The 18473-nt window shown below is 56.1% G+C and overlaps 5 protein-coding genes across 5 annotated transcripts; 3 read left to right on the top strand and 2 right to left on the bottom strand.

The window, feature by feature from the left end:
• Positions 1-11: 11 nt before the first annotated feature.
• Positions 12-5952, top strand: C8Q71DRAFT_825265 (uncharacterized protein; the record flags this gene model as incomplete). Its single annotated transcript, XM_047926277.1, has 11 exons — positions 12-274; positions 329-509; positions 559-744; positions 801-1490; positions 1519-2599; positions 2634-3078; positions 3105-3288; positions 3350-3403; positions 3487-3609; positions 3633-5738; positions 5797-5952. 11 exons carry the CDS (start codon positions 12-14, stop codon positions 5827-5829), a joined length of 5346 nt encoding a protein of 1781 aa, XP_047772272.1. The 3' UTR covers positions 5830-5952.
• A 1005-nt stretch (positions 5953-6957) lies between these two features.
• On the top strand, positions 6958-8886 carry C8Q71DRAFT_863875 (uncharacterized protein; the record flags this gene model as incomplete). Its single annotated transcript, XM_047928245.1, has 6 exons — positions 6958-6994; positions 7048-8105; positions 8168-8564; positions 8614-8678; positions 8751-8780; positions 8839-8886. 6 exons carry the CDS (start codon positions 6958-6960, stop codon positions 8884-8886), a joined length of 1635 nt encoding a protein of 544 aa, XP_047772273.1.
• A 603-nt stretch (positions 8887-9489) lies between these two features.
• On the bottom strand, positions 9490-11744 carry C8Q71DRAFT_851997 (uncharacterized protein). Its single transcript, XM_047926780.1, has 4 exons — positions 11660-11744; positions 11472-11606; positions 11356-11415; positions 9490-11298 (listed from the first exon to the last, which is right to left on the bottom strand). Exons 1-4 carry the CDS (start codon positions 11683-11685, stop codon positions 9912-9914), a joined length of 1608 nt encoding a protein of 535 aa, XP_047772274.1. The 5' UTR covers positions 11686-11744; the 3' UTR covers positions 9490-9911.
• Positions 11745-13958: 2214 nt separating this feature from the next.
• C8Q71DRAFT_488119 (uncharacterized protein) lies at positions 13959-14853 on the top strand. Its single transcript, XM_047918874.1, has 2 exons — positions 13959-14563; positions 14621-14853. The coding sequence occupies exons 1-2, from the start codon at positions 14272-14274 to the stop codon at positions 14782-14784; spliced, it is 456 nt and encodes a 151-aa protein (XP_047772275.1). The 5' UTR covers positions 13959-14271; the 3' UTR covers positions 14785-14853.
• Positions 14854-15320: 467 nt separating this feature from the next.
• On the bottom strand, positions 15321-17066 carry C8Q71DRAFT_793136 (uncharacterized protein). Its single transcript, XM_047925449.1, has 2 exons — positions 16778-17066; positions 15321-16725 (listed from the first exon to the last, which is right to left on the bottom strand). Exons 1-2 carry the CDS (start codon positions 16804-16806, stop codon positions 15612-15614), a joined length of 1143 nt encoding a protein of 380 aa, XP_047772276.1. The 5' UTR covers positions 16807-17066; the 3' UTR covers positions 15321-15611.
• Between the last annotated feature and the right edge of the window lie 1407 nt (positions 17067-18473).

Here is an 18473-nt window from a genome sequence, read left to right on the forward strand (position 1 = left end):
AGCCGACGGTGATGGCGACGTTCAACGGAGACTTCTTCGATTTTCCGTTCCTTTATGCGCGTGCGAAGGTGCATGGCATCGACATGTTCCTTGAGACCGGCTTTGCAAAGGATTCGGAGGATGAGTTCAAGAGTCGTTGCTGCGTCCACATGGATTGCTTCCGCTGGGTGAAACGTGATTCGTACTTGCCCCAGGGTAGTCAGGGCCTGAAAGCTGTCACGACGGCGAAGTTAGGGTACAACCCCATTGAGCTCGACCCGGAATTAATGACTCCGTGAGTATCTATGCCTCTCTTCTGATAGCCGTGGTGGCTGATCCCTTGCCGCAGGTATGCAATGGAGCAGCCGCAAACACTCGCTCAGTACTCAGTCTCCGACGCCGTTGCGACGTATTACCTCTACATGAAATACGTCCACCCCTTCATCTTCTCCCTTTGCAACATTATTCCATTGTGTCCGGACGAGGTACTGAGGAAGGGAAGTGGGACACTCTGCGAGACGTTGCTGATGGTATGAGTATTTATATCTGGCGGTGACTTCTTGCTGACGTCTTCCTAAGGTTGAGGCATTCCGTGGCCAGATCATCATGCCAAACAGACACGAAGAAGAGCACGGGAACATGTACGACGGTCATCTACTCGCTTCAGAGACCTACGTCGGAGGGCACGTAGAGGCCCTTGAAGCCGGTGTCTTCCGTAGTGATATTCCGACGGAATTCAAAATCGAGCCAACCGCAGCCCAGAAGGTACGATATTTGAATATCGTGATGTGCTGTGACCGACATTGATCACTTCATATTAGCTCATCGACGAGCTTGATGCCGCCCTCAAGTTCTGTATCGTCGACGAATCAAAAGCGTCCCTCGAAGACGTGACCAACTACGACGAGGTCAAGGGCCAGATCCAGGCCGCGCTGGAAGAGATGCGTGACAATCCCATGCGCATAGACAAGCCGCTGATCTACCATCTGGACGTCGCGGCCATGTACCCGAATATCATGTTGTCTAATCGTCTACAACCTGACTCGGTTGTGGACGAGGCCGTATGTGCTGTCTGCGACTTCAACCGGCCCGGGAAGTCGTGCGATCGGCGGATGACATGGGCCTGGCGTGGCGAGTTCTTCCCTGCGCGCCGGGACGAGTTCAACATGATCAAACACGCGTTGAACCAGGAGACGTTCCCTCCGAAGAAGCCGGGGGGCCCTCAGCGGAAGTTCGTCGACCTCACTCCGGCGGAACAGACGGCTCTGCTGCACAAACGTCTTGGCGATTATTCGCGCAAGGTGTACAAGAAGATCAAGGACACTAGGATCGAGAACCGGGAGGCGATTATCTGCCAGCGCGAGAATCCCTTCTACATCGACACTGTGCGTCGCTTCCGTGATCGGCGATACGAGTACAAAGGCCTCCATAAGACATGGAAGAAGAACCATGACACTGTCATAGCGGAACAGCGCTCGATCGCCGAGGTCGACGAGGCCAAGAAGATGATCGTTCTTTGACTCTTCAGCTCGCCACAAGTGTATCCTCAATTCGTTCTCGGATCGTCACAAGTGCTCATCCTCAATTCGTTCTACGCGATACGTCATGCGCAAGGGTGCTCGGTGGCACTCAATGGAGATGGCAGGAGGTATCACTTGCCTGACGGGCGCGACGATCATCCAGATGGCCAGGCAACTCGTCGAGCAGATTGGCCGTCCTCTCGAGTTGGACACTGACGGCATCTGGTGCATGCTTCCTGGTGTCTTCCCGGAGAACTTTCAGTTCCAACTGGCGAATGGCAAAACGCTTGGCATCTCTTACCCTTGTACAATGCTCAACCACCTCGTCCATGCACAGTTCACGAACCATCAGTACCACGACCTCGATCTCGAGACCGGCGAGTACAAGGTCCACAGCGAGAACTCCATCTTCTTCGAGCTCGACGGTCCCTACAGAGCGATGATCCTGCCGTCTTCGAAGGAGGAGGACAAGTTGCTCAAGAAGCGTTACGCCGTCTTCAATGACGACGGCTCTCTCGCGGAACTCAAGGGGTTCGAAATGAAGCGTCGTGGCGAGTTGCAGCTCATCAAGATCTTCCAGTCGCAGATCTTCGAGCGATTTCTGCTCGGCGAGACTACCGAAGAGTGCTATGCCGCTGTCGCCCAAATCGCGGATCGCTGGCTAGACGTTCTGTTCAGCAAGGCAGAGAACCTTCCCGACGAAGAGCTGGTCGAGCTCATTGCCGAGAACAGGAGCATGTCGAAAACGTTGGCGGAGTATGCGGGTCAGAAATCGACGTCCATCAGTACTGCGAGGCGTCTCGCCGAGTTCTTGGGCGACCAGATGGTGAAGGACAAGGGTTTGGCCTGCAAGTTCATCATCTCCGCACGTCCCCAAGGTGCACCGGTCACTGATAGGGCTGTTCCAATCGCGATCTTCTCGGCAGAAGATAGTGTGAAGCAGACCTATCTCCGCAAGTGGTTGAAAGATAACAGCCTCACTAACTTCGACATCAGGTCAATTCTGGACTGGAACTACTACATCGAACGTCTGGGGTCTGTCATCCAGAAGCTCATTACCATCCCCGCGGCTATGCAAAAGGTCGTCAATCCGGTCCCTCGTAATCAAGCACCCCGACTGGCTGCACCGACGAGTGGTCGCGAAGGATGACAAGTTCCGGCAGCACAAAGTTACCGAATTTTTCAAGGCGAAGGCGGACGACGGGATACCGTCTAATGACATCGAGGACACAGGCACCCAGGTATCTGACAACGGCAGATTGCGTTTGGCTGTCGTCACTCGGAAGCCTCCACCACGGGAGGATACCCCGGAGCCAACCGAGGAGGCGCTGGATCTCCCTGATCCGTCGGTGGACTACCGCGGCTTCATCACAAGCTTGGGTGCTGTCTGGAGGCGTCGGGCAAGAGGGGAGGCCACCACGACCGTGCCAAAGATGTTCAAGGGTGTCCAGCCTAAGACGCCAACGAACTCTCCGTGGGATATCGTTCAGATCCGGCCAACGAGGATTCCCGGCCGGTTCGCTATGTGGCTATCATCTGGGAGCGATCTGATCTCCATTCCCCTGCGCATTCCGCGGGAGTTCTACATCCACCTCCGCACTCCAGCGAAGGCGGGCAGTTCAATAGGGACATGTATACAAGTGAGAAGGTCATCCGCGGATTGCCCCGAGATAGGCCATGCATCAACTTGTACAAGCTCTCTGTGCGCGAGGAGACATACATCGATGGTCAGGAGCATTTCATCGACTTGACGAATGATCCGAACGTGGATGGTGTGTTTGAGATGCAGGTGCGTCCTTAACCTTGAACGTACACTCGTCTCTTGTGTTTTACTCAATGGCTGCCTCAAGTTACCTCTCGACATGCGAGCCTTGCTCCTGCTAGGCAAGACATGCAAGTCGAACGTTCCTGGATGACTCTCAACAAGGCGGAAACGATCGGCTTCGACCTGGGCGAGCTTGACCGGGTGATCACAACCTCGACTAAGCACAAGTATCTCAACGAGGGACGGGATGGGAAGTACATCTTCCTGTACCACATCTGCTCCAATAACGCGCCAATACACGTCTTCGTCCTGTTTGTGCCTGGCAAACAAGTTCGATTGCACATCGTCGATCCTGCCACCGACGGCAGCCGATCCCGCGGCTCACTGAGGCCTACAGCGATGCATACGCCAAACGGCAGCAAACGAACGGCGCCAGCGTGGCCTACTCCTACCCAGCTTCCTGTGACTTCATAAGCGCCTACCATAGGACAGACGTAGCGGCGCTAAAGGCAATCTCTATCGAGCTGGGTACAATGGAGAAGGATCCTTATACAGTCGTCATCTCCTCCAGCAAAGAGCAAACGTACTTCGACGCGTACGTCCCGAAACTGGCGAAGTTCCCTGTCTTGTCCATGCCAAAGACGAAGACCACGCATACGTTGGACGCGCTCCCATGGCAGAAGAACGTCGCACAGAAGATAGCCTTTCGTTACCTGTCCTTGGGCACCTGGTTGGACCGCACAATCGCACTCGCTGACTACTACGACATTCCCATCGGGTACATCGATGGCGACCAGCCCCTACGCCTTGCCGACGTTGACTTCGCTCGCAGGCTGACGGAACACGACTTCGTTTTGTGGTGGTCGCCCGGGAATCGTCCGGACCTCGGAGGAAGCGAAGAGGACGATCGGCCCGAAGAGGAGCTGCCAAAGACAGAGTTCATGTCCTCCGGCTGCTATTCCAACGTCTGCCTGGAGATTACCGTGCGTAACCTGGCCGTCAACTCTGTGCTGCACTCCATGATGGTCAATGAGCTCGAGGGCGCGGGCGGGGCGACGGCGTTCGACTCCTCGCGCACGCTGGACGAGTACTCCAGCGCAGACACGCAGCGCGACCTGACCCTCGGCGACTCGAACGTCTCCCCGCAGATGTTCTCGATCCTCAAGAACATGGTGAAGACGTGGTTGCTGGACAAGATTCAGGGCCACTTTGGTAGCCCGTCGGCGATCGCGATCGACCACTTCTGGCGGTGGATCAGCTCTAAGGCGTCGTGCATGTATGACCCGAGTCTGCATCGCTTCATTCACGGCCTCATGCGCAAGACGTTCATCCAGATGCTCGCGGAGTTCAAGCGTCTGGGCTCGCATGTTGTCTACGCGGACTTGAGCAGGATCCTACTCGTCACATCTAAACCACCCGGGACCGCACATGCCTACGCTACGTACATCACGACCGCTGTGACCTCGCACGAACTGTTCCAGCACGTCTACCTGCGCACGGAGCGCTTCTACGATTTCTTGTTGTTCATAGACCAAGCGAACCTCGGCGGCGTCGTATGCGAGGACCCGCTCGCGATCGATCCGCCCGAGGAGATCTGCATCGAGATGCTATGGAACATCGAGACCTTCTTGCCTCCAGCCATCCAGCGCGACTTCCGGAACGTCGTGCGTTTCTTCCTGGTAGAGCTCTTTCGAACGTGCCAGAAGACGCGAGGAACGAGTAGGGGCCCACTGCGGATTCTGCCCAACGGCGCGCCGGATGCCACCCAGCGCGACGTGGTCAAAACGCAAGAAGTCGAAGCAAGCCGTGACTTCATCTCCCGCAAGCTGACGCGCAAGCTCCTCAAGGCCGTGGGCAGCATTCAAGACCGCTACCGGGAAGCAGTGATGGACGAGGAGGCTCTGGCACAGTGGGAGTTCCCGGTATTGCCTGGGTCGCACCTCAATCTGACGAACCCAATCCTTGAGTTTGTCAAATTTACCTGTGCAGTTTTTGCGCTCGCGAAGGAGAACCAGATCGAGATTGACCTGCTGAAACGCAACCTCCTCGAGCTCGTCGGCGTCCGGGAATTCGCGAGCGAGGCTACCTTCCACAACCCCTGCCAGCCCCTCATCCTGTCGAACGTCCCTTGCCGACACTGTGACGCACTGCGGGACTTCGATTTCTGCAGAGACCCGGCGCTTCTGCCGAATAATCTCGAGCTCAAGGCACGGTGGCTCTGTGGTAATTGCGGCGGCGAGTACGATCGCACGATGGTTGAATTCGCTATGATGGACACCATATGGGACCTCGAACGACGATTCGCCCAGCAAGATCTCCGATGTACGAAGTGCAGACGCATACGATCTGACAACCTCTCGCGACATTGCCCGTGCTCTGGCAGCTATCAGCTCACTATCAACAAGGCTGATGTGCGTCAAAAGCTGCGGACCATCGTCAATGTAGCAATAGCCCACAACCTATATCGTTTGAAGGTATGTCCAATTCTTCGTGATATGAGTCGTGCATCCGCTCACTGCCCCTTGACGATAGGACTGCTCGCAAACAATTCTTACACATTGGTAGCCGCACCTTGTTCATCTCCGCTCTCGACGTCGTCGCTTTCGTGTTGCATCATGATATGTATTCTACCTGTATCATTATTCCCGAGTCGCCTCCAGAGTCTAATCATACCAGCACAGTCAATGGAGCTCTTCGATTGAATGAAACTTCGATACTATGGTGGGTGAGCCTAATGTCGAGGGTTTGGGTTGCGCATCATTCAGTTCGGCGATATCCCACCTGCAGCCAGCCTTGCAAGTCCAAGCGATGGGTATACTAGTAGGTACCAGTTGGTAAGCCTGGGAACTTCACACAATGGTCCTCTGGGGCCGTTGAGCTCGAGACTGAACCTTCGTGTATGTAGCGCGACGCACTGGCATTTGAACGGTCAAACTGGTGATACTCAGACGTGTCATAACTTATGGCGAAACCTAGCTCAGACCTCTGTCTACACCGTGAGTCCTCCGTTGTCATCACTGAGACACTACTAACTCCAGCGACTTCAGATGATGATTGCGGCGCCGGTGCCACCACTCCTTGCCTTGCTGACTGAGGGTGCGTGCGACCACACACCGCTATCCACGTGCTTCTGTGACCAAAGGAAGCTTAGATAGGGCACTGCGCCTCAGTCAAAGACCTTCGCGCCACCTCATGTCGGATACGTCTTTGGATAATGCCGTCGCCACAAACTCACAACACTTCAGGCAGTCCCATTCGTCATCATCTCGGCGCGGGCTACAGAATGCTCGCTCACCGCACTCCCAGCTACGAAACATCCCTTCCGGGAGCAGGAGGAGCTCCAACGCATCCCTATCGTCTGGTGCAGCGGGCTGTACCAACACTCTTAGCAGCCACCTCAGCTCCCTACGTTTGACATGGCAGGCGGACACGTTGAGTACGCTGGAAAGCTATCCCAGCACTTTTACATACACGCCCACCTCCGCCGTTCCGATATCGTCTTCCACACGGTCTGCATCCAGGTCGGGCAGCGAAATCGCCCGGTCTACAACAACGCCAAGCCACTCTGAATACGTCACTGCACGGTTACCTTCAGACGTGTCCTATCGCTCATTCTCTCCGTTTCTTAGAAGGTCCTCAGATCGCGGGAGCGTGGTATCACATGCAACGGAGTGCGATTATATGGCACCGCACATGGCAGAACCTCCTACTTCTGCGTATGAGACTATGGGTATTTGCTCTAGTACTGCAGGCTCCAGAACGACTGAAGGCGTCTCGGCCAAGGTACATATACGGAATCCGACTCGAGGCACGACAAAAAGGACACTGCAAGCATCATCCATTCGGACTCATCACACGTTCCCCAAGGTGCGCTGGAGGAGATCGCGCTGGAAGGCGTTCCCTTACCTGGCTCGATGTCGATCTCGCCAGTGGCAGGTGTGCACTCGATAAGCCATGGAGAGGGTGATAATACGCCCACTTCATTTCCTGTCGAGCTTCACGACGACGACCCCTTTCCAGAACGACCTCCATCGCCCCTCCATTCCCCAGTGTTCTTGCCCCTGTCCCCTACAAGCCCATCTGTATCTCGGATTGCACTCGAACCGACAGAACTCTTCCAGCACGCATCCACAACATCCTTTTTCTCCCTGACCACGTTCGAAGACTCTCTTTCTCCGGCGGGATCCTTCACTCCCCCGGTATCTACCCTGTCTTCCGTCAGCTCAGTCACATCAACTGACCTCACACCGACTGGGGTGCCCACGAAATCTGTACCCTCCTTATCCGGCTCTCTGTACAGACCACCGATCTCGGAACCCCAGGCTGTACTGCAATGGGGATTGGAGACGGATGGGGCTTACGAATCGTCCATCCTTGGGGCGTCCATATCCACTCAGTCGCTGCCGATCGCAGAGGGGGTCGACACAACCTTCGAGACGTCGGTCCTACGGCCAACAGACTTATCCGAAGAGTTGTCGGGAGGTGTCAGCCCGCCAATCCTCGCAATGGAAGGCAAAGTCGTGACAACACCGGATGTATCTTCTCCTTCACCATCTCCGTCAATCTCATTGACCCCGGAAGTACCCTTGCAGGGTGCTGTTCCGTCGATTCGTACTCCGTCGTCTATATCCTACCCTACCAACATCTCAACGCGCAGTCTCACGCCGACGGAGAGAGAAAGTCCGACAGTTACAGTCATGCGCACGCTGTCTACAGTGACGACGGTATCATCTGTGCCTCTCAGTCCCTTCGCTGTGCCAACCCGCTCTCCCACACCGTCTGCTAGACCGTCAACACAACCATCCCTCTTGTCTACACATGCTTCTCCCATCTATGTCCCCGTACGTCTCTGCTGGGCTATGTTGTGCATCTGTCGATATGGCATGCTCACTTTTTGTGTCAGGCTTCACTACCAACCATTCCCTCTGAGTCATCTCCGTCTTCGTCCGCGGGAATCGGTCCCCCGGTGGACACATCGCCGCCCGCGGTCACCATGGCAGTCGAAGGATCTCCTGGTACTGCGTACACCCCTCCCAGCCCATCAATGTATCTCAGTGTCACCACACCGCACGGCGATACGCCGTCCATCGCGTCTCTTCTGGAGACCATACCTTCGGAAACTCCGGAAAGGCTGCCCAGACGCGACCTCAACAGCATATGGGAGTGTATCCGCGAGATGGAAATACGCCGACGAGCAGAGAGCACCGAACTAGCGAGTAGCCTCCAGGGCGTCCGTGATCTAGCTGAGTCGCTTCGGGACCGTCGGCGTGAACATCTCGATGTCAATATGCATGGCCGCGGTGTCCCGCTCCGAGCAGATGCGAGAGTCCCCCCTTCATCTCTTCGTAGGGTGCCACAGAGGATACCTGGAAGGAGAGTTCTTCCACCCAGCTACTCGTGCGCACCTGGATAACGTACGTCACCCTCATTGTGATTGCATCCTGTGCAACCTCAGCTAAATGGAGTGATCTCTTGGCGTAACGCAGAACCTCACGCTCGTCGCTGCGCGCGGCAACGTTATGCGTAATATCTTGTTACTAGAGGAAGTAGTACTCACAAATGCGCCGCTCCCAGAGACAAACCACCCCGCTAGCCTTCATCGTCATTTGTACTCCTTTGTAGGAGGTCTTTGCTGGCAACACTCGGCCAGCCGACATCGTCTGACTCTACGAATCCTTGTGACTTGTCGGGGTGATTCACGACAGGCTATGATCGTGGTCAACCGACTCGGAAGCTGTGGCTTGGACAATGGCCTCCCTTTCCCCCTGCTTTCTGATACTAGAAGCAAACACTATCTAGTTTCATAGATTGAACAGACAGGGACGTGTTGAAAGACTTCAAGTGTATCTGGATTTTGCGTAGAGATCAGATGGAAAGAACCTTATCCGCGCGTGCGGTCACGGTGTGACTTGCGTTATGTTTCGCGTCTGTGACTCTGTGTGACGACAGTCTAAGACCCATTCAGTGGAGCTAGCCACTGGTCAACCACAGGTCATCCGGATTTGGCAGGTCCTGTGGAATGTATCGGGGGGCGGCCACTACACTGTACGTCGCGGATATTGTAACTTCCCGCGAAGGCTTGTTGCACCTGGAAGCACCGGAGAGGAACTGTAGCATACGGCTACGACTTTCTCGAGAAGGTGAAACTGGTGTTCCTGTTATACTACAGGTACAGCCCGAGCACAATCGGAGCGGCCACAACGTACATGCTCTCTCAACTGGGCAAGTCAGTAACTGTCCGCGCTCTTATACAACACGATGACCTCCAGATTTCGGAGAATGGATTACAGCGGTAGCCTATCACGGCATACAGATAGACGAGCAGGAGTATAACCGAGATACACAGCATGCAATGGTACAGCTAGAAGATGCAACAGAAACACTGGAGAAGACACTAAGTAGTAGCAGAGACAACGAAATCAGGTATCGAGTATACGAGGTATCGAATTACAAAGCGGGTGAGTCAAGTCAGTACAAGATATGGATGGGTTGTACAGTCAGTTAAACAAAGCAGTGACAACGATGCAGAGCGTGCACGAAAGCAGGTGCGACGGCCATGGAGAGCGCCGGGGACACGATCCTAGAGATAGATACATACCCACCAGCGGTTCGCCACACCGTGACGACGACGAGGCCTCTGTCCGCATTCAGAGGTAGGGATCAGCGGCGTTGAACGCCTTATAAAAGTCGTCCGCCAGCCAGGTTTGTCGTTCGAGCTCCCCAATCTCCGAGTACTCTACCAGGGCCTCGTCGAAGCCGTAGGCCGCTGGTATAGGGTCAACCGACACCTTGTCGCCGTCCCGCGGAGCGTCGTCCACAGGCTTCGCGAACACGGTCATCTTCTCGGAGAGGGTTGAAGCACCAGCGGGATCTGCGTCCCCTTCGTTCCCTGCGGTACTGGAAGGGGCAGCGGCGTTGAATGCCTTAAAGAAGTCGTCCGCCAGCCAGGTTAGTCGTTCGAGCTCCCCAACCTGCGAGGACTCTACTAGGGCCTCGTCCAAGTCGTAGGACACCGGTATAACGTCAGCCGACACGGTGCCGTCCCGCGGAGCGTCGTCCACAGGCTTTGCGAACAAGGTCGTCTTCTCGGAGAGGGAAGCGCCAGCGGGATCTGCGTCCCCTTCGTTCCCTGCGGTACTGGAAGGGGTTACCGGGTCGAACTCACAGAGTGTCGGTGAGTTAGAGGTTGAGGACCCGGTGATTGTAGTACCCTCCCCGAAAATCGTATCCTCAGCCTCATGAACATCATGAAGGAGAATGTTAGAGCCTGAGAGGATGCGGTGGGACGGCACGGGGACGCTGGTGTCCCGAGGAGCGCAGTTGACAGCATTCTCAGGCTGCACCGGCAGGCTCGAGTGCTCGGCTTTGCGCGGAGCATGCTGAAGCGCGACCTGGGAGGATGCCCCATCGACGGTCACGTTCGGAGAAGGTGTTTGGGTCTTCAGACTCGGAGAACCTGAGGGCAGCGCGACCGCGGGCTTCGGTCGTATGGCTCGAGGTGCTTTGACGACCGGGGAGGGCAACTGTCTGGGCTCCTCTGGTTGACCTTGCGGGATTGCTACGTCCGTCGGCTGGCCGTCTTCGGAGAACTGGACACTCATGAATGTCCACTGATTGGGGGGCTTTGTGGCTGCGTCTGCCTTCTGCTTTTTATTTTGGGACCCCCGTTGACGGCTAGACTCGGGCCTCCGCTTGTTACCTCCCGACTCCGCTTGACGGCGACCGTTGTTTGCATCGGTGGTCGCTAGTGTAGCGGAAGCACTGCCGCCGGCTTGGGTTGACCCTTCGGCTACCGGACCTGCCTGTTCAATGGGCTGGTGCATACTAGTAGTCCGTCCAAGTTCGGCTTTGGAGGAACGCGCAGGCAAGGGATTGACACGCCGCCTTGGGACCGGACGCCGCGTCAATGTGGCCGTCGCCGGAGTGCCCATTGAAGGGCTGCCAGTGGCTGGAGCGAGGCGGGCAGGGAGTGCTGGAAGGATTGGCAATGAGAAAGGATTAGGAGCCGGCGCCTGAATCGACCTGTGTGGTAGGCTATATGGTGTCCCAGTGAGGATTGGTCCATACGGTCAAAGCGTCGACAACACTCACGGACGGGATCCAAAATGAAATGTAGGCGCTGCGGCCGCAGGACTGAGATGGTGGGCCGTACTACGAAGCAGGCTAGAGTTAGGTTGACCCTTTCAATGAACCGTCTTATGGCTTACCGTAGATCGAGAGCGTCGCCAGCCACAGCGAGGTCTGCCGTGGATGTGGATGTGGACGGCATAAAGGACCGATTGGTAGACGGAGGCATGGGCCCTTGTCGCCTGGGGGGTACCGTCCAATCTTGGACAAGGGGGCTGTGGCCGCTGTGTCAGGTGTGGCACCCGGTCAAAGCGTCACAAAGACTTACTCGTTGTAACGCGCATTGTTGTTCATCGTGGCTTAGGGAGTAGGGAGGTCTTTTGTGGGCAGGCGTGGGGCCGGAAGATGAAAGGGAGGTGGTGGTCGGAAGTGAGGGGGGTCGCAGGCGCGCGTGGTTTGTTTAAGGGCGGGCCACCAGAGAAGCGGCTGGACCCGAATTCAACGCGCAAAGCCCAGCGCGGCCACGGGCCACGAGTCGCGTGACCGTGTTACATCACGCAGGGGGCCCCTGCTTCGCCTTCCTTCCCGCTGTGGCTCCCCTCTGTCCTGTGTCGCGTTCTGCACAGTGAGCAAAGCAGTGCGTCAATCCGCTAGTTACCATACCTGCAGACAAGATAGGTGCGTGTGTACTTACCTTGTCTCAAACGTCTTGTGGCCGGACAGAGTCGGGTTTCTGGACGTGCCTGCGTCTCGATCCTCTAAGGATCTCACAGGTCTTCAAGCTGTCGTAGTGGAAGACCTGTGGAGACAGGTCATGAGTGGTTATTCGGCAATTGCACGCAAGCGGAGACTCACGTTTCGCGACTGTTTGCATTCGTAACGGGACATCCTGGCTACCATACACGTCTCGAGCAGTGCCAACTGGCCGACGATCACCCGTTACCGCATGTAATTTGCCGGAGCATTGGCGTCGTCCCTCGTATGCCTATCTGTTGATGAACATGCACTAACGTCATAAGGCGGGAGACAGGGTATCTCGTACACTTCTCGCGCTCGGGCAAGGCCGTGACCCCGCCCTACTAGTGCCCATACTTCATGAGTGATTTGCGAGTCCTAGCCAACGCAACCCGAGTACCATTACAACTCACCAAAGTTTCCACTCCCTATGGTGGAGTATACCTTTGGACATGTATTCAAGTTGCGGGATACAAAGGATGAGCTGAGGGCTGTACCAAGGTTCTGCTATATTTCGGTCGCCCTCCACACGTGTAACAGCGATTTACTTCTGCGGCGATCGAGTCGTCGAAGGTCCTGCCATTCTGTGCCTGACCGGTATAGTGAATACCACGTCTTCAGCTCGCAAGTATGCCAAATTCTTCCCTAGACGTTCATGACTGATCAGTTCAACTCCAAGGCCAATCTGCGACTCAAAGCGCAACGTCAGGACATGCGATGCGTGGGCCAAAAGAACCAAGTCGCTTCGTTTATTGCGCCTTCATGTGTTGAGTCGAGAGACGCGGCCAAACCATTCAGTTCTTGTCATCACGCCGCTGCGATACATCAGGAGGTGCTTACGAGCGGTCTCCGGTTGAAGTGTTTCGCCCCGAACTGTGCAGAGCTACACAGTATATTTTAGTACGCCATGCTGCCTGGAGGAGAAACACCGACTCACCACTGAATCATTGTCACGTCTTGAGTACCGTACCGACTACCGAGAACCTGTTCTGCCTGTCGGCCTTCAAGTTGACCGTCGAATGTGCCTCAGATCTTTTGTTCTTGACGATGCGATCTATGCTTGGAGGGGTATGTAGAGTCCGACGCTAAATTCCAGAAAAGTGTGATATCAGGAACCTGAATGCGGGCCTGCAAAGGTGTTAGGAGGCCCTGGGGTTCGTGTCGCAAGCTCCGGGGTGTTATGTATGTACTGAGGCGCGTAGCAAATGACTCCCAGTCTTCACAAAGATTATGGCGTTGAGACGGCTCGTTGAGCAAAAGAATGGTATATAGAGCGTCGCTGTACAGTAACAATGTACACCGTCAGTAGTGCTGTACCGTGACAGCCGCGAAGGCCGGGATGGTGACGGTCACAATGCTCGCAAAAGCGCGGCACTGTGACCTGCGTTATGTTTCGCGTTTGTGACGCTCCGTGACGACAGCCTAGGACGCGCCGTCCGACTTCAACTTGCGTCCGACCTCCCTTTCCGGCCTCCTCCTGGATCCTCCAACGAAGTTCATGCTCCTTGAGCTCCCTCAGTCTACCCTTGGTCTACGCTGCTCACTGCAATATCCATGTTCTGAGTTCTCCTCAAATTGAAGCGGGACTGCTGTGGATTGGTCAACGGCCACTGCGGTTGGCTTGTCCCAATGTCCAATATTGCTGTCCAATCCATTGTTTGCATGGGCATCTGTTGTTTGTCTCCTGTATGCTGTGGATCGACAACTATGTCCTCGTGGTTGGACCCCGCACCGGTGAACCTCACGTTCGTCGAACTCGACACAGGGTAGTCCCGAACGCGACAGGCTTCTCGGATAGGCCTGGCAGGTGCGACCCTGGCAACGGGCACCCTCGAATGAGCGGCGGTCCTTGGAAGCTGACGTCGTCCAAATATCCACGCATCGTTGCGCGGGGCTCAACCAGGTGGACTCGGCTTTCAACCGTTGATGAGCTGATTGTCCGGACACACACGGCAGTCTGTGTGCAGATGTTCGGACATAGAAGCTATCTATCTGAAGTGTGTTCGGAGTTCGCCGCCCATCAAATGCCCTCTATGCCCACTTCTGTCCGCTGTCTGTGGCTAGCATCATATTCTAGGACACAGTTGGGCGAGGCGTCCGGGTACCGATGACAGCCAATATGCAATGGTCGGGCAAGTGCGTGCGTAGCTTATTGATGTCTGTACCCGGATTCGGTGACCACATTCGATCGGAAGACTTCCGTCTATGCGCCCACCTTTCACGTCACTGACGCGTCGCAGGTTCATCGGCTCAATCACGCGCAACCGGCGGTTCGTCAAGTCGTACTCCGCCATGTCCATCGTCCTCTTCACCGCGTCGCTCGTCTCCTCGGGGCTCTTCCTCTGGACGCTCTACACGGAGAAGAACCTCACCACGGACTGCGTCGTGTCGAACGCGAACAACAACATCACGATCGACCAGTGCGACACGCACGTCAGCAAGGCGGGCAAGATCATCATCACCGTGGTCCTCTCTGTCCTGATACTCGTCCACCTCTGCGAGTCCCACTACCGAGCGCGTTTTGCGGGAATATGGGTCGCTGACACCGCTGCAGACATCGTGGTCGTGATTCGGCGGTACGTCGAGCAGCTGGAGGACGAGAGTGACCTCTGGCAGGGCCCGTACAAGCTCACGACGACGGACATCAACCAGAGCCTGATGCAGACGAATGTGCCCTACCCGTACGCCGACGGGTTGCACTCGTACGGCAACGCATAAGCGTGCCCTCTGCGTTTCTGTTCTGCCATGCTCCGCCCAGGAGCGCGGCGGCCTCCCGCCCGCTACGGACACCGCTGATCTGTACTGTAGGACGTGTCGTTCCGTACATAGTAGCTACTGTACATACCCGCCGATGTACTAAGCGTCACGCTCTGCACGCCTATGCTCGCTATTTATCTTACCTGCCCCCTTGCTGTAGCGCTTACCATTTGGATTTTGGGGTCGAAATACAAAACGTCCCGGCATTCATTTCTTACAGTTGCGAGTCTGAGACGGGAGATTGGATCGCACTTCCGTTCCGGTGAGCGGCGAGCCTAACGCGAGCGGGGTCAGCCACGATTCATCCGGATTTGGCAGGTCCTGTGGAACGCGGCCAGTGGCACCAGTTGGCCTAGTCTCGATTCAAGACCCTCCACGCGGCCTCTCACGTTCACGCGTGGGGTTTGTGTCGAACCTACCAGTTGGCCGAGCCTGTGGAACGAACATAAAGAGTCTGATGCACCACTAGAACTCCAGAATACACGGTCATTAGTAGGGAAACACAGTGACAGTACAACAAGGCAATACGATACAAAGACAACGCTTACAGAGGACAGCACTAGCAGGTGGATAGGTATCAAATGCACGAGGGTATGGAGATATGTAGAGAAAAGCGATGATACCAATGCAGATGTGCGCGCAAGCAGGTGGGATAGCGAGAGATAAAATACGAAAGCGATGTTTTGAGGGGATAGGGAAGGCGATTCCCCCCAGGAGCAGATACGAACCGATTACGGGTACCGTGCCGGAGCGAGGTATGAAGCCTGTCCTCCCACGCGAGCCCGCGCTCAGAGGTAGGCAGTAGCCTCAAACCCCTGCAAGAACTCAACTGACAACCACGCCGCCTCTTTGATGTCAACGATCGAGTGCGCGGATGACGGGGAGGCACTTCTGGGGTCGACGTTCTCCGTGTTCGTCGCGGTTGAGGGTATCGCGAGGGCGTACTCCGACTCGGAGCCAGGCTCACAGGACTCTGGTGTGGTGGAGGTGGGCGACCAAGCACTGCTCTCGTCCGAGTTGTTGAAGTTAAAGCGCAAGCTTGCTGTAGGACCCGACTGTGAGTCAGAGAGGATGCGTTGAGCCGGGGCGTTCATTTGGGCATTCAGCTCTGCGAAGAACACATCGTCCAGCACAACAGCGGGACTGGTAGGGTTGAGCATGGCATTGGCAGGGAGACCACCAAAGGATACGAAGGCGCCGCCGAGGGGGTCATTGGCGACAGAACCGTACGACCAATCAGCCCGGTGGAATGGGAGGCTGTCAACGGTGTTCTCGGCCAAGAGCTGGTGGATGGACGGGTCGAAATTCCACTCCGCTACCTCCGCGCTGCCAAAGGGCAACGGCGGGTCAACCCGAGAGGCCCCTTGCGTTATACCGGCAGAAGGTCCGGCACTGACGTGAGTGTTCTGAATCGCTTCCCCGCGGATACCCTGCCAGTGGACCGGCACCATCGAGCGCTCGGCCTCGAGGGGAGCATGCTGGAGTGCCCTCAGAAAGAATGGCTCGTCCACGGGCACCTGGGGGGTAGATCCACTCGCGGCGCTCAAAGCGGGCGACGCGTCCTCGGGCCTATGTAGGTCGAGCTCGTAGGTGTCCGGTGAGAACGAGTGTCTGAGCTCCTCTGGCTCGTCGTCATCGTCTGGAATGCGTACAATTCGGCGGGTACCCTCAACATCAAACTCGACGCTGAAGAGTTGCAGTTTCTGAACGGGAGGATTAGCCCCTGCGTCCATCTTGTGCTCGGGGCCCGCGCTGTGTCGCCAAGATCCGTACGCCACGCCGTCGCTGGCGTTGGGTCCCGTGTTCGTTGGTGTAGCGGTTGTGGCGCTGTCGGACGCGGAAGCATTGCTATCCGCTTCGAATGTTGTACCATCCTGTATTGTAGGCCGGTATCCTTTGCGTCTATGATCAATGCGAGTTAGAATCTGTCACAAAAGAAATCAGTTGCACTGACTGAAGGCAGCCCCGTATGTGTCTCCGCATGCTCCGCCTCGACTTGGATAGAGTACTATTGCAAGAACGGCAACTCCAGAGCCCCTCATCCCCATGCTTATCAAGGATGTGCCGGATCTTTGATTGCTCCTTTGCTGATCGTTTTGTGTCCGAGCTCTTCTGGCCTGTCTTGCAGCCAGGCCACGGACAGAAGTCGAGAGGGACATCGTCGAGGACATACCCACCATCAGGGCGGGCGTGATGCTCTTTCAGATGTCTTCTGATGTCTTGCGTCGTCGATTGAATCCCAGTCCTGCAATCCTGGATCCCACAGCTGAAAGCTTGTGGTCCACGTACGCATTCCAAATGCTTGCTGACGTCCTTGTCTGATATCTGGCTAGACATTTGGATGGCTTCTTCGATAGGCATCGTTGATGGCTCTATGCGTCGCCTTTTGGCGGGATGCGCCGGTGCCGCTGTCAGCGGCTTGCCCGTAGCGGGGTCGACCGTCGAGGGGGCAGCAATAACGGGGGGAGCCCGTATCGCAAAGGATGTAGCAGGGGCCGGTGTAGGCGGGTACAGTGGCCGCAATCGTTTGCCACGGATGCTGTCGAGTCCCAGTCAGGGTGACACAAAGGTCAAAGCATCGCCAAGACTCACCTGGCGGAGAATGTAGAACCGAACCCTGTTTCTCCTATCTCACCCTCCACATCAGTCGAATTGTAATCTTCCGCAGGGTATAGTGGCGCTATGGCCACAGGTGTTGAAAGGTGGGATTGGCCGGGGACGTCGTCCGCGCTATGGGACTACACTCAGGTCGGCCACCTTGATGAAGCATCTCATAACGTACCGTGCATGATAATCATAGCCAGCTGTAGCGGCACTTGCTATCGAAGCGGGCGGTACGAAAGACGGGCGGACGGACGATGGCATAGGACTTTGTGGCCAGGGAGCTGCTGGAGGGAGCGGGCTGCGGCCGTCGCGTCAGGTGTGGCACCCGGTCAAAGCGTCACAAAGACTTACTAACGGTAAGCGGTGTTTGCGTTCATATTGTTGTGACCGCGAGGACCTTTTTATAGGTGTGGCCGGAAGATGAAAGGAGGCGGTGGTCAGAAGTGAGGGGAGTCGTAAGCGCGGATGGCTTGTTAAGGGTGGGCCACCAGGGTAGTGGCTGGGCTTGAGATCAACGCGCGAAACCCAGCGCGTCCATGGGCCACAAATTGCGTGACCGTGTTACATCACGCAGGGCCTTGCTTCTCCTTCCTTCCGCACTGAGCCTCCCGTCTGTCCTGCATTGCTTTCTGCCATGAGCAAAGCAGTCCATCAATCTACTTGTCGCCATACCTGCAGGCAAGATAGGTGCGTGTATACTTACCTCGTCTTGACCGACGTATGGCCGGACGGAGGCGGCTTTCTGGTGCCTGCGTCTCGATCCTCTAAGGATGTCACAGTTCTTTTAGCTGCCGTAGTGGAAGACCTGGTCATGAGTGGGTGTTCGGCAATTGCACGCAAGCGGAGACTCACGTTTCGCGACTGTTCGCATTCGTAACGGGACACCCTGGCCACCATACACGTCTCGAGCAGTGCCAACTGGCCGACGACCACCCGTTCCCGCATGTAATATGGCGGATCATTGGCACCGTCCCTCGTATGCCTAGTATCTGCTGATGAGCGTACACCAACGTCATAAGGCGGGAGACAGGGTATTCATCATGATG

Source organism: Rhodofomes roseus, assembly GCF_022264815.1.
Source record: "Rhodofomes roseus strain CIRM-BRFM 1785 chromosome Unknown C8Q71scaffold_57, whole genome shotgun sequence".
Classification (NCBI taxonomy): Eukaryota; Fungi; Basidiomycota; class Agaricomycetes; order Polyporales; family Fomitopsidaceae; genus Rhodofomes; species Rhodofomes roseus.

Coding starts and splice junctions, on each gene's coding strand:
- C8Q71DRAFT_851997 (XM_047926780.1), bottom strand. CDS start 11,685: ATGAACAACAATGCGCGTTACAACGA. Junction 11,416..11,471: donor GGCGACGCTCTCGATCTACG/GTAAGCCATAAG, acceptor CCTGCTTCGTAG/TACGGCCCACCATCTCAGTC. Junction 11,299..11,355: donor TTTCATTTTGGATCCCGTCC/GTGAGTGTTGTC, acceptor GACACCATATAG/CCTACCACACAGGTCGATTC.
- C8Q71DRAFT_488119 (XM_047918874.1), top strand. CDS start 14,272: ATGCGCCCACCTTTCACGTCACTGACGCGTCGCAGGTTCATCGGCTCA. Junction 14,564..14,620: donor CCTGATACTCGTCCACCTCT/GCGAGTCCCACT, acceptor ACACCGCTGCAG/ACATCGTGGTCGTGATTCGG.
- C8Q71DRAFT_793136 (XM_047925449.1), bottom strand. CDS start 16,806: ATGCGGAGACACATACGGGGCTGCCTTCA. Junction 16,726..16,777: donor CACATACGGGGCTGCCTTCA/GTCAGTGCAACT, acceptor CATTGATCATAG/ACGCAAAGGATACCGGCCTA.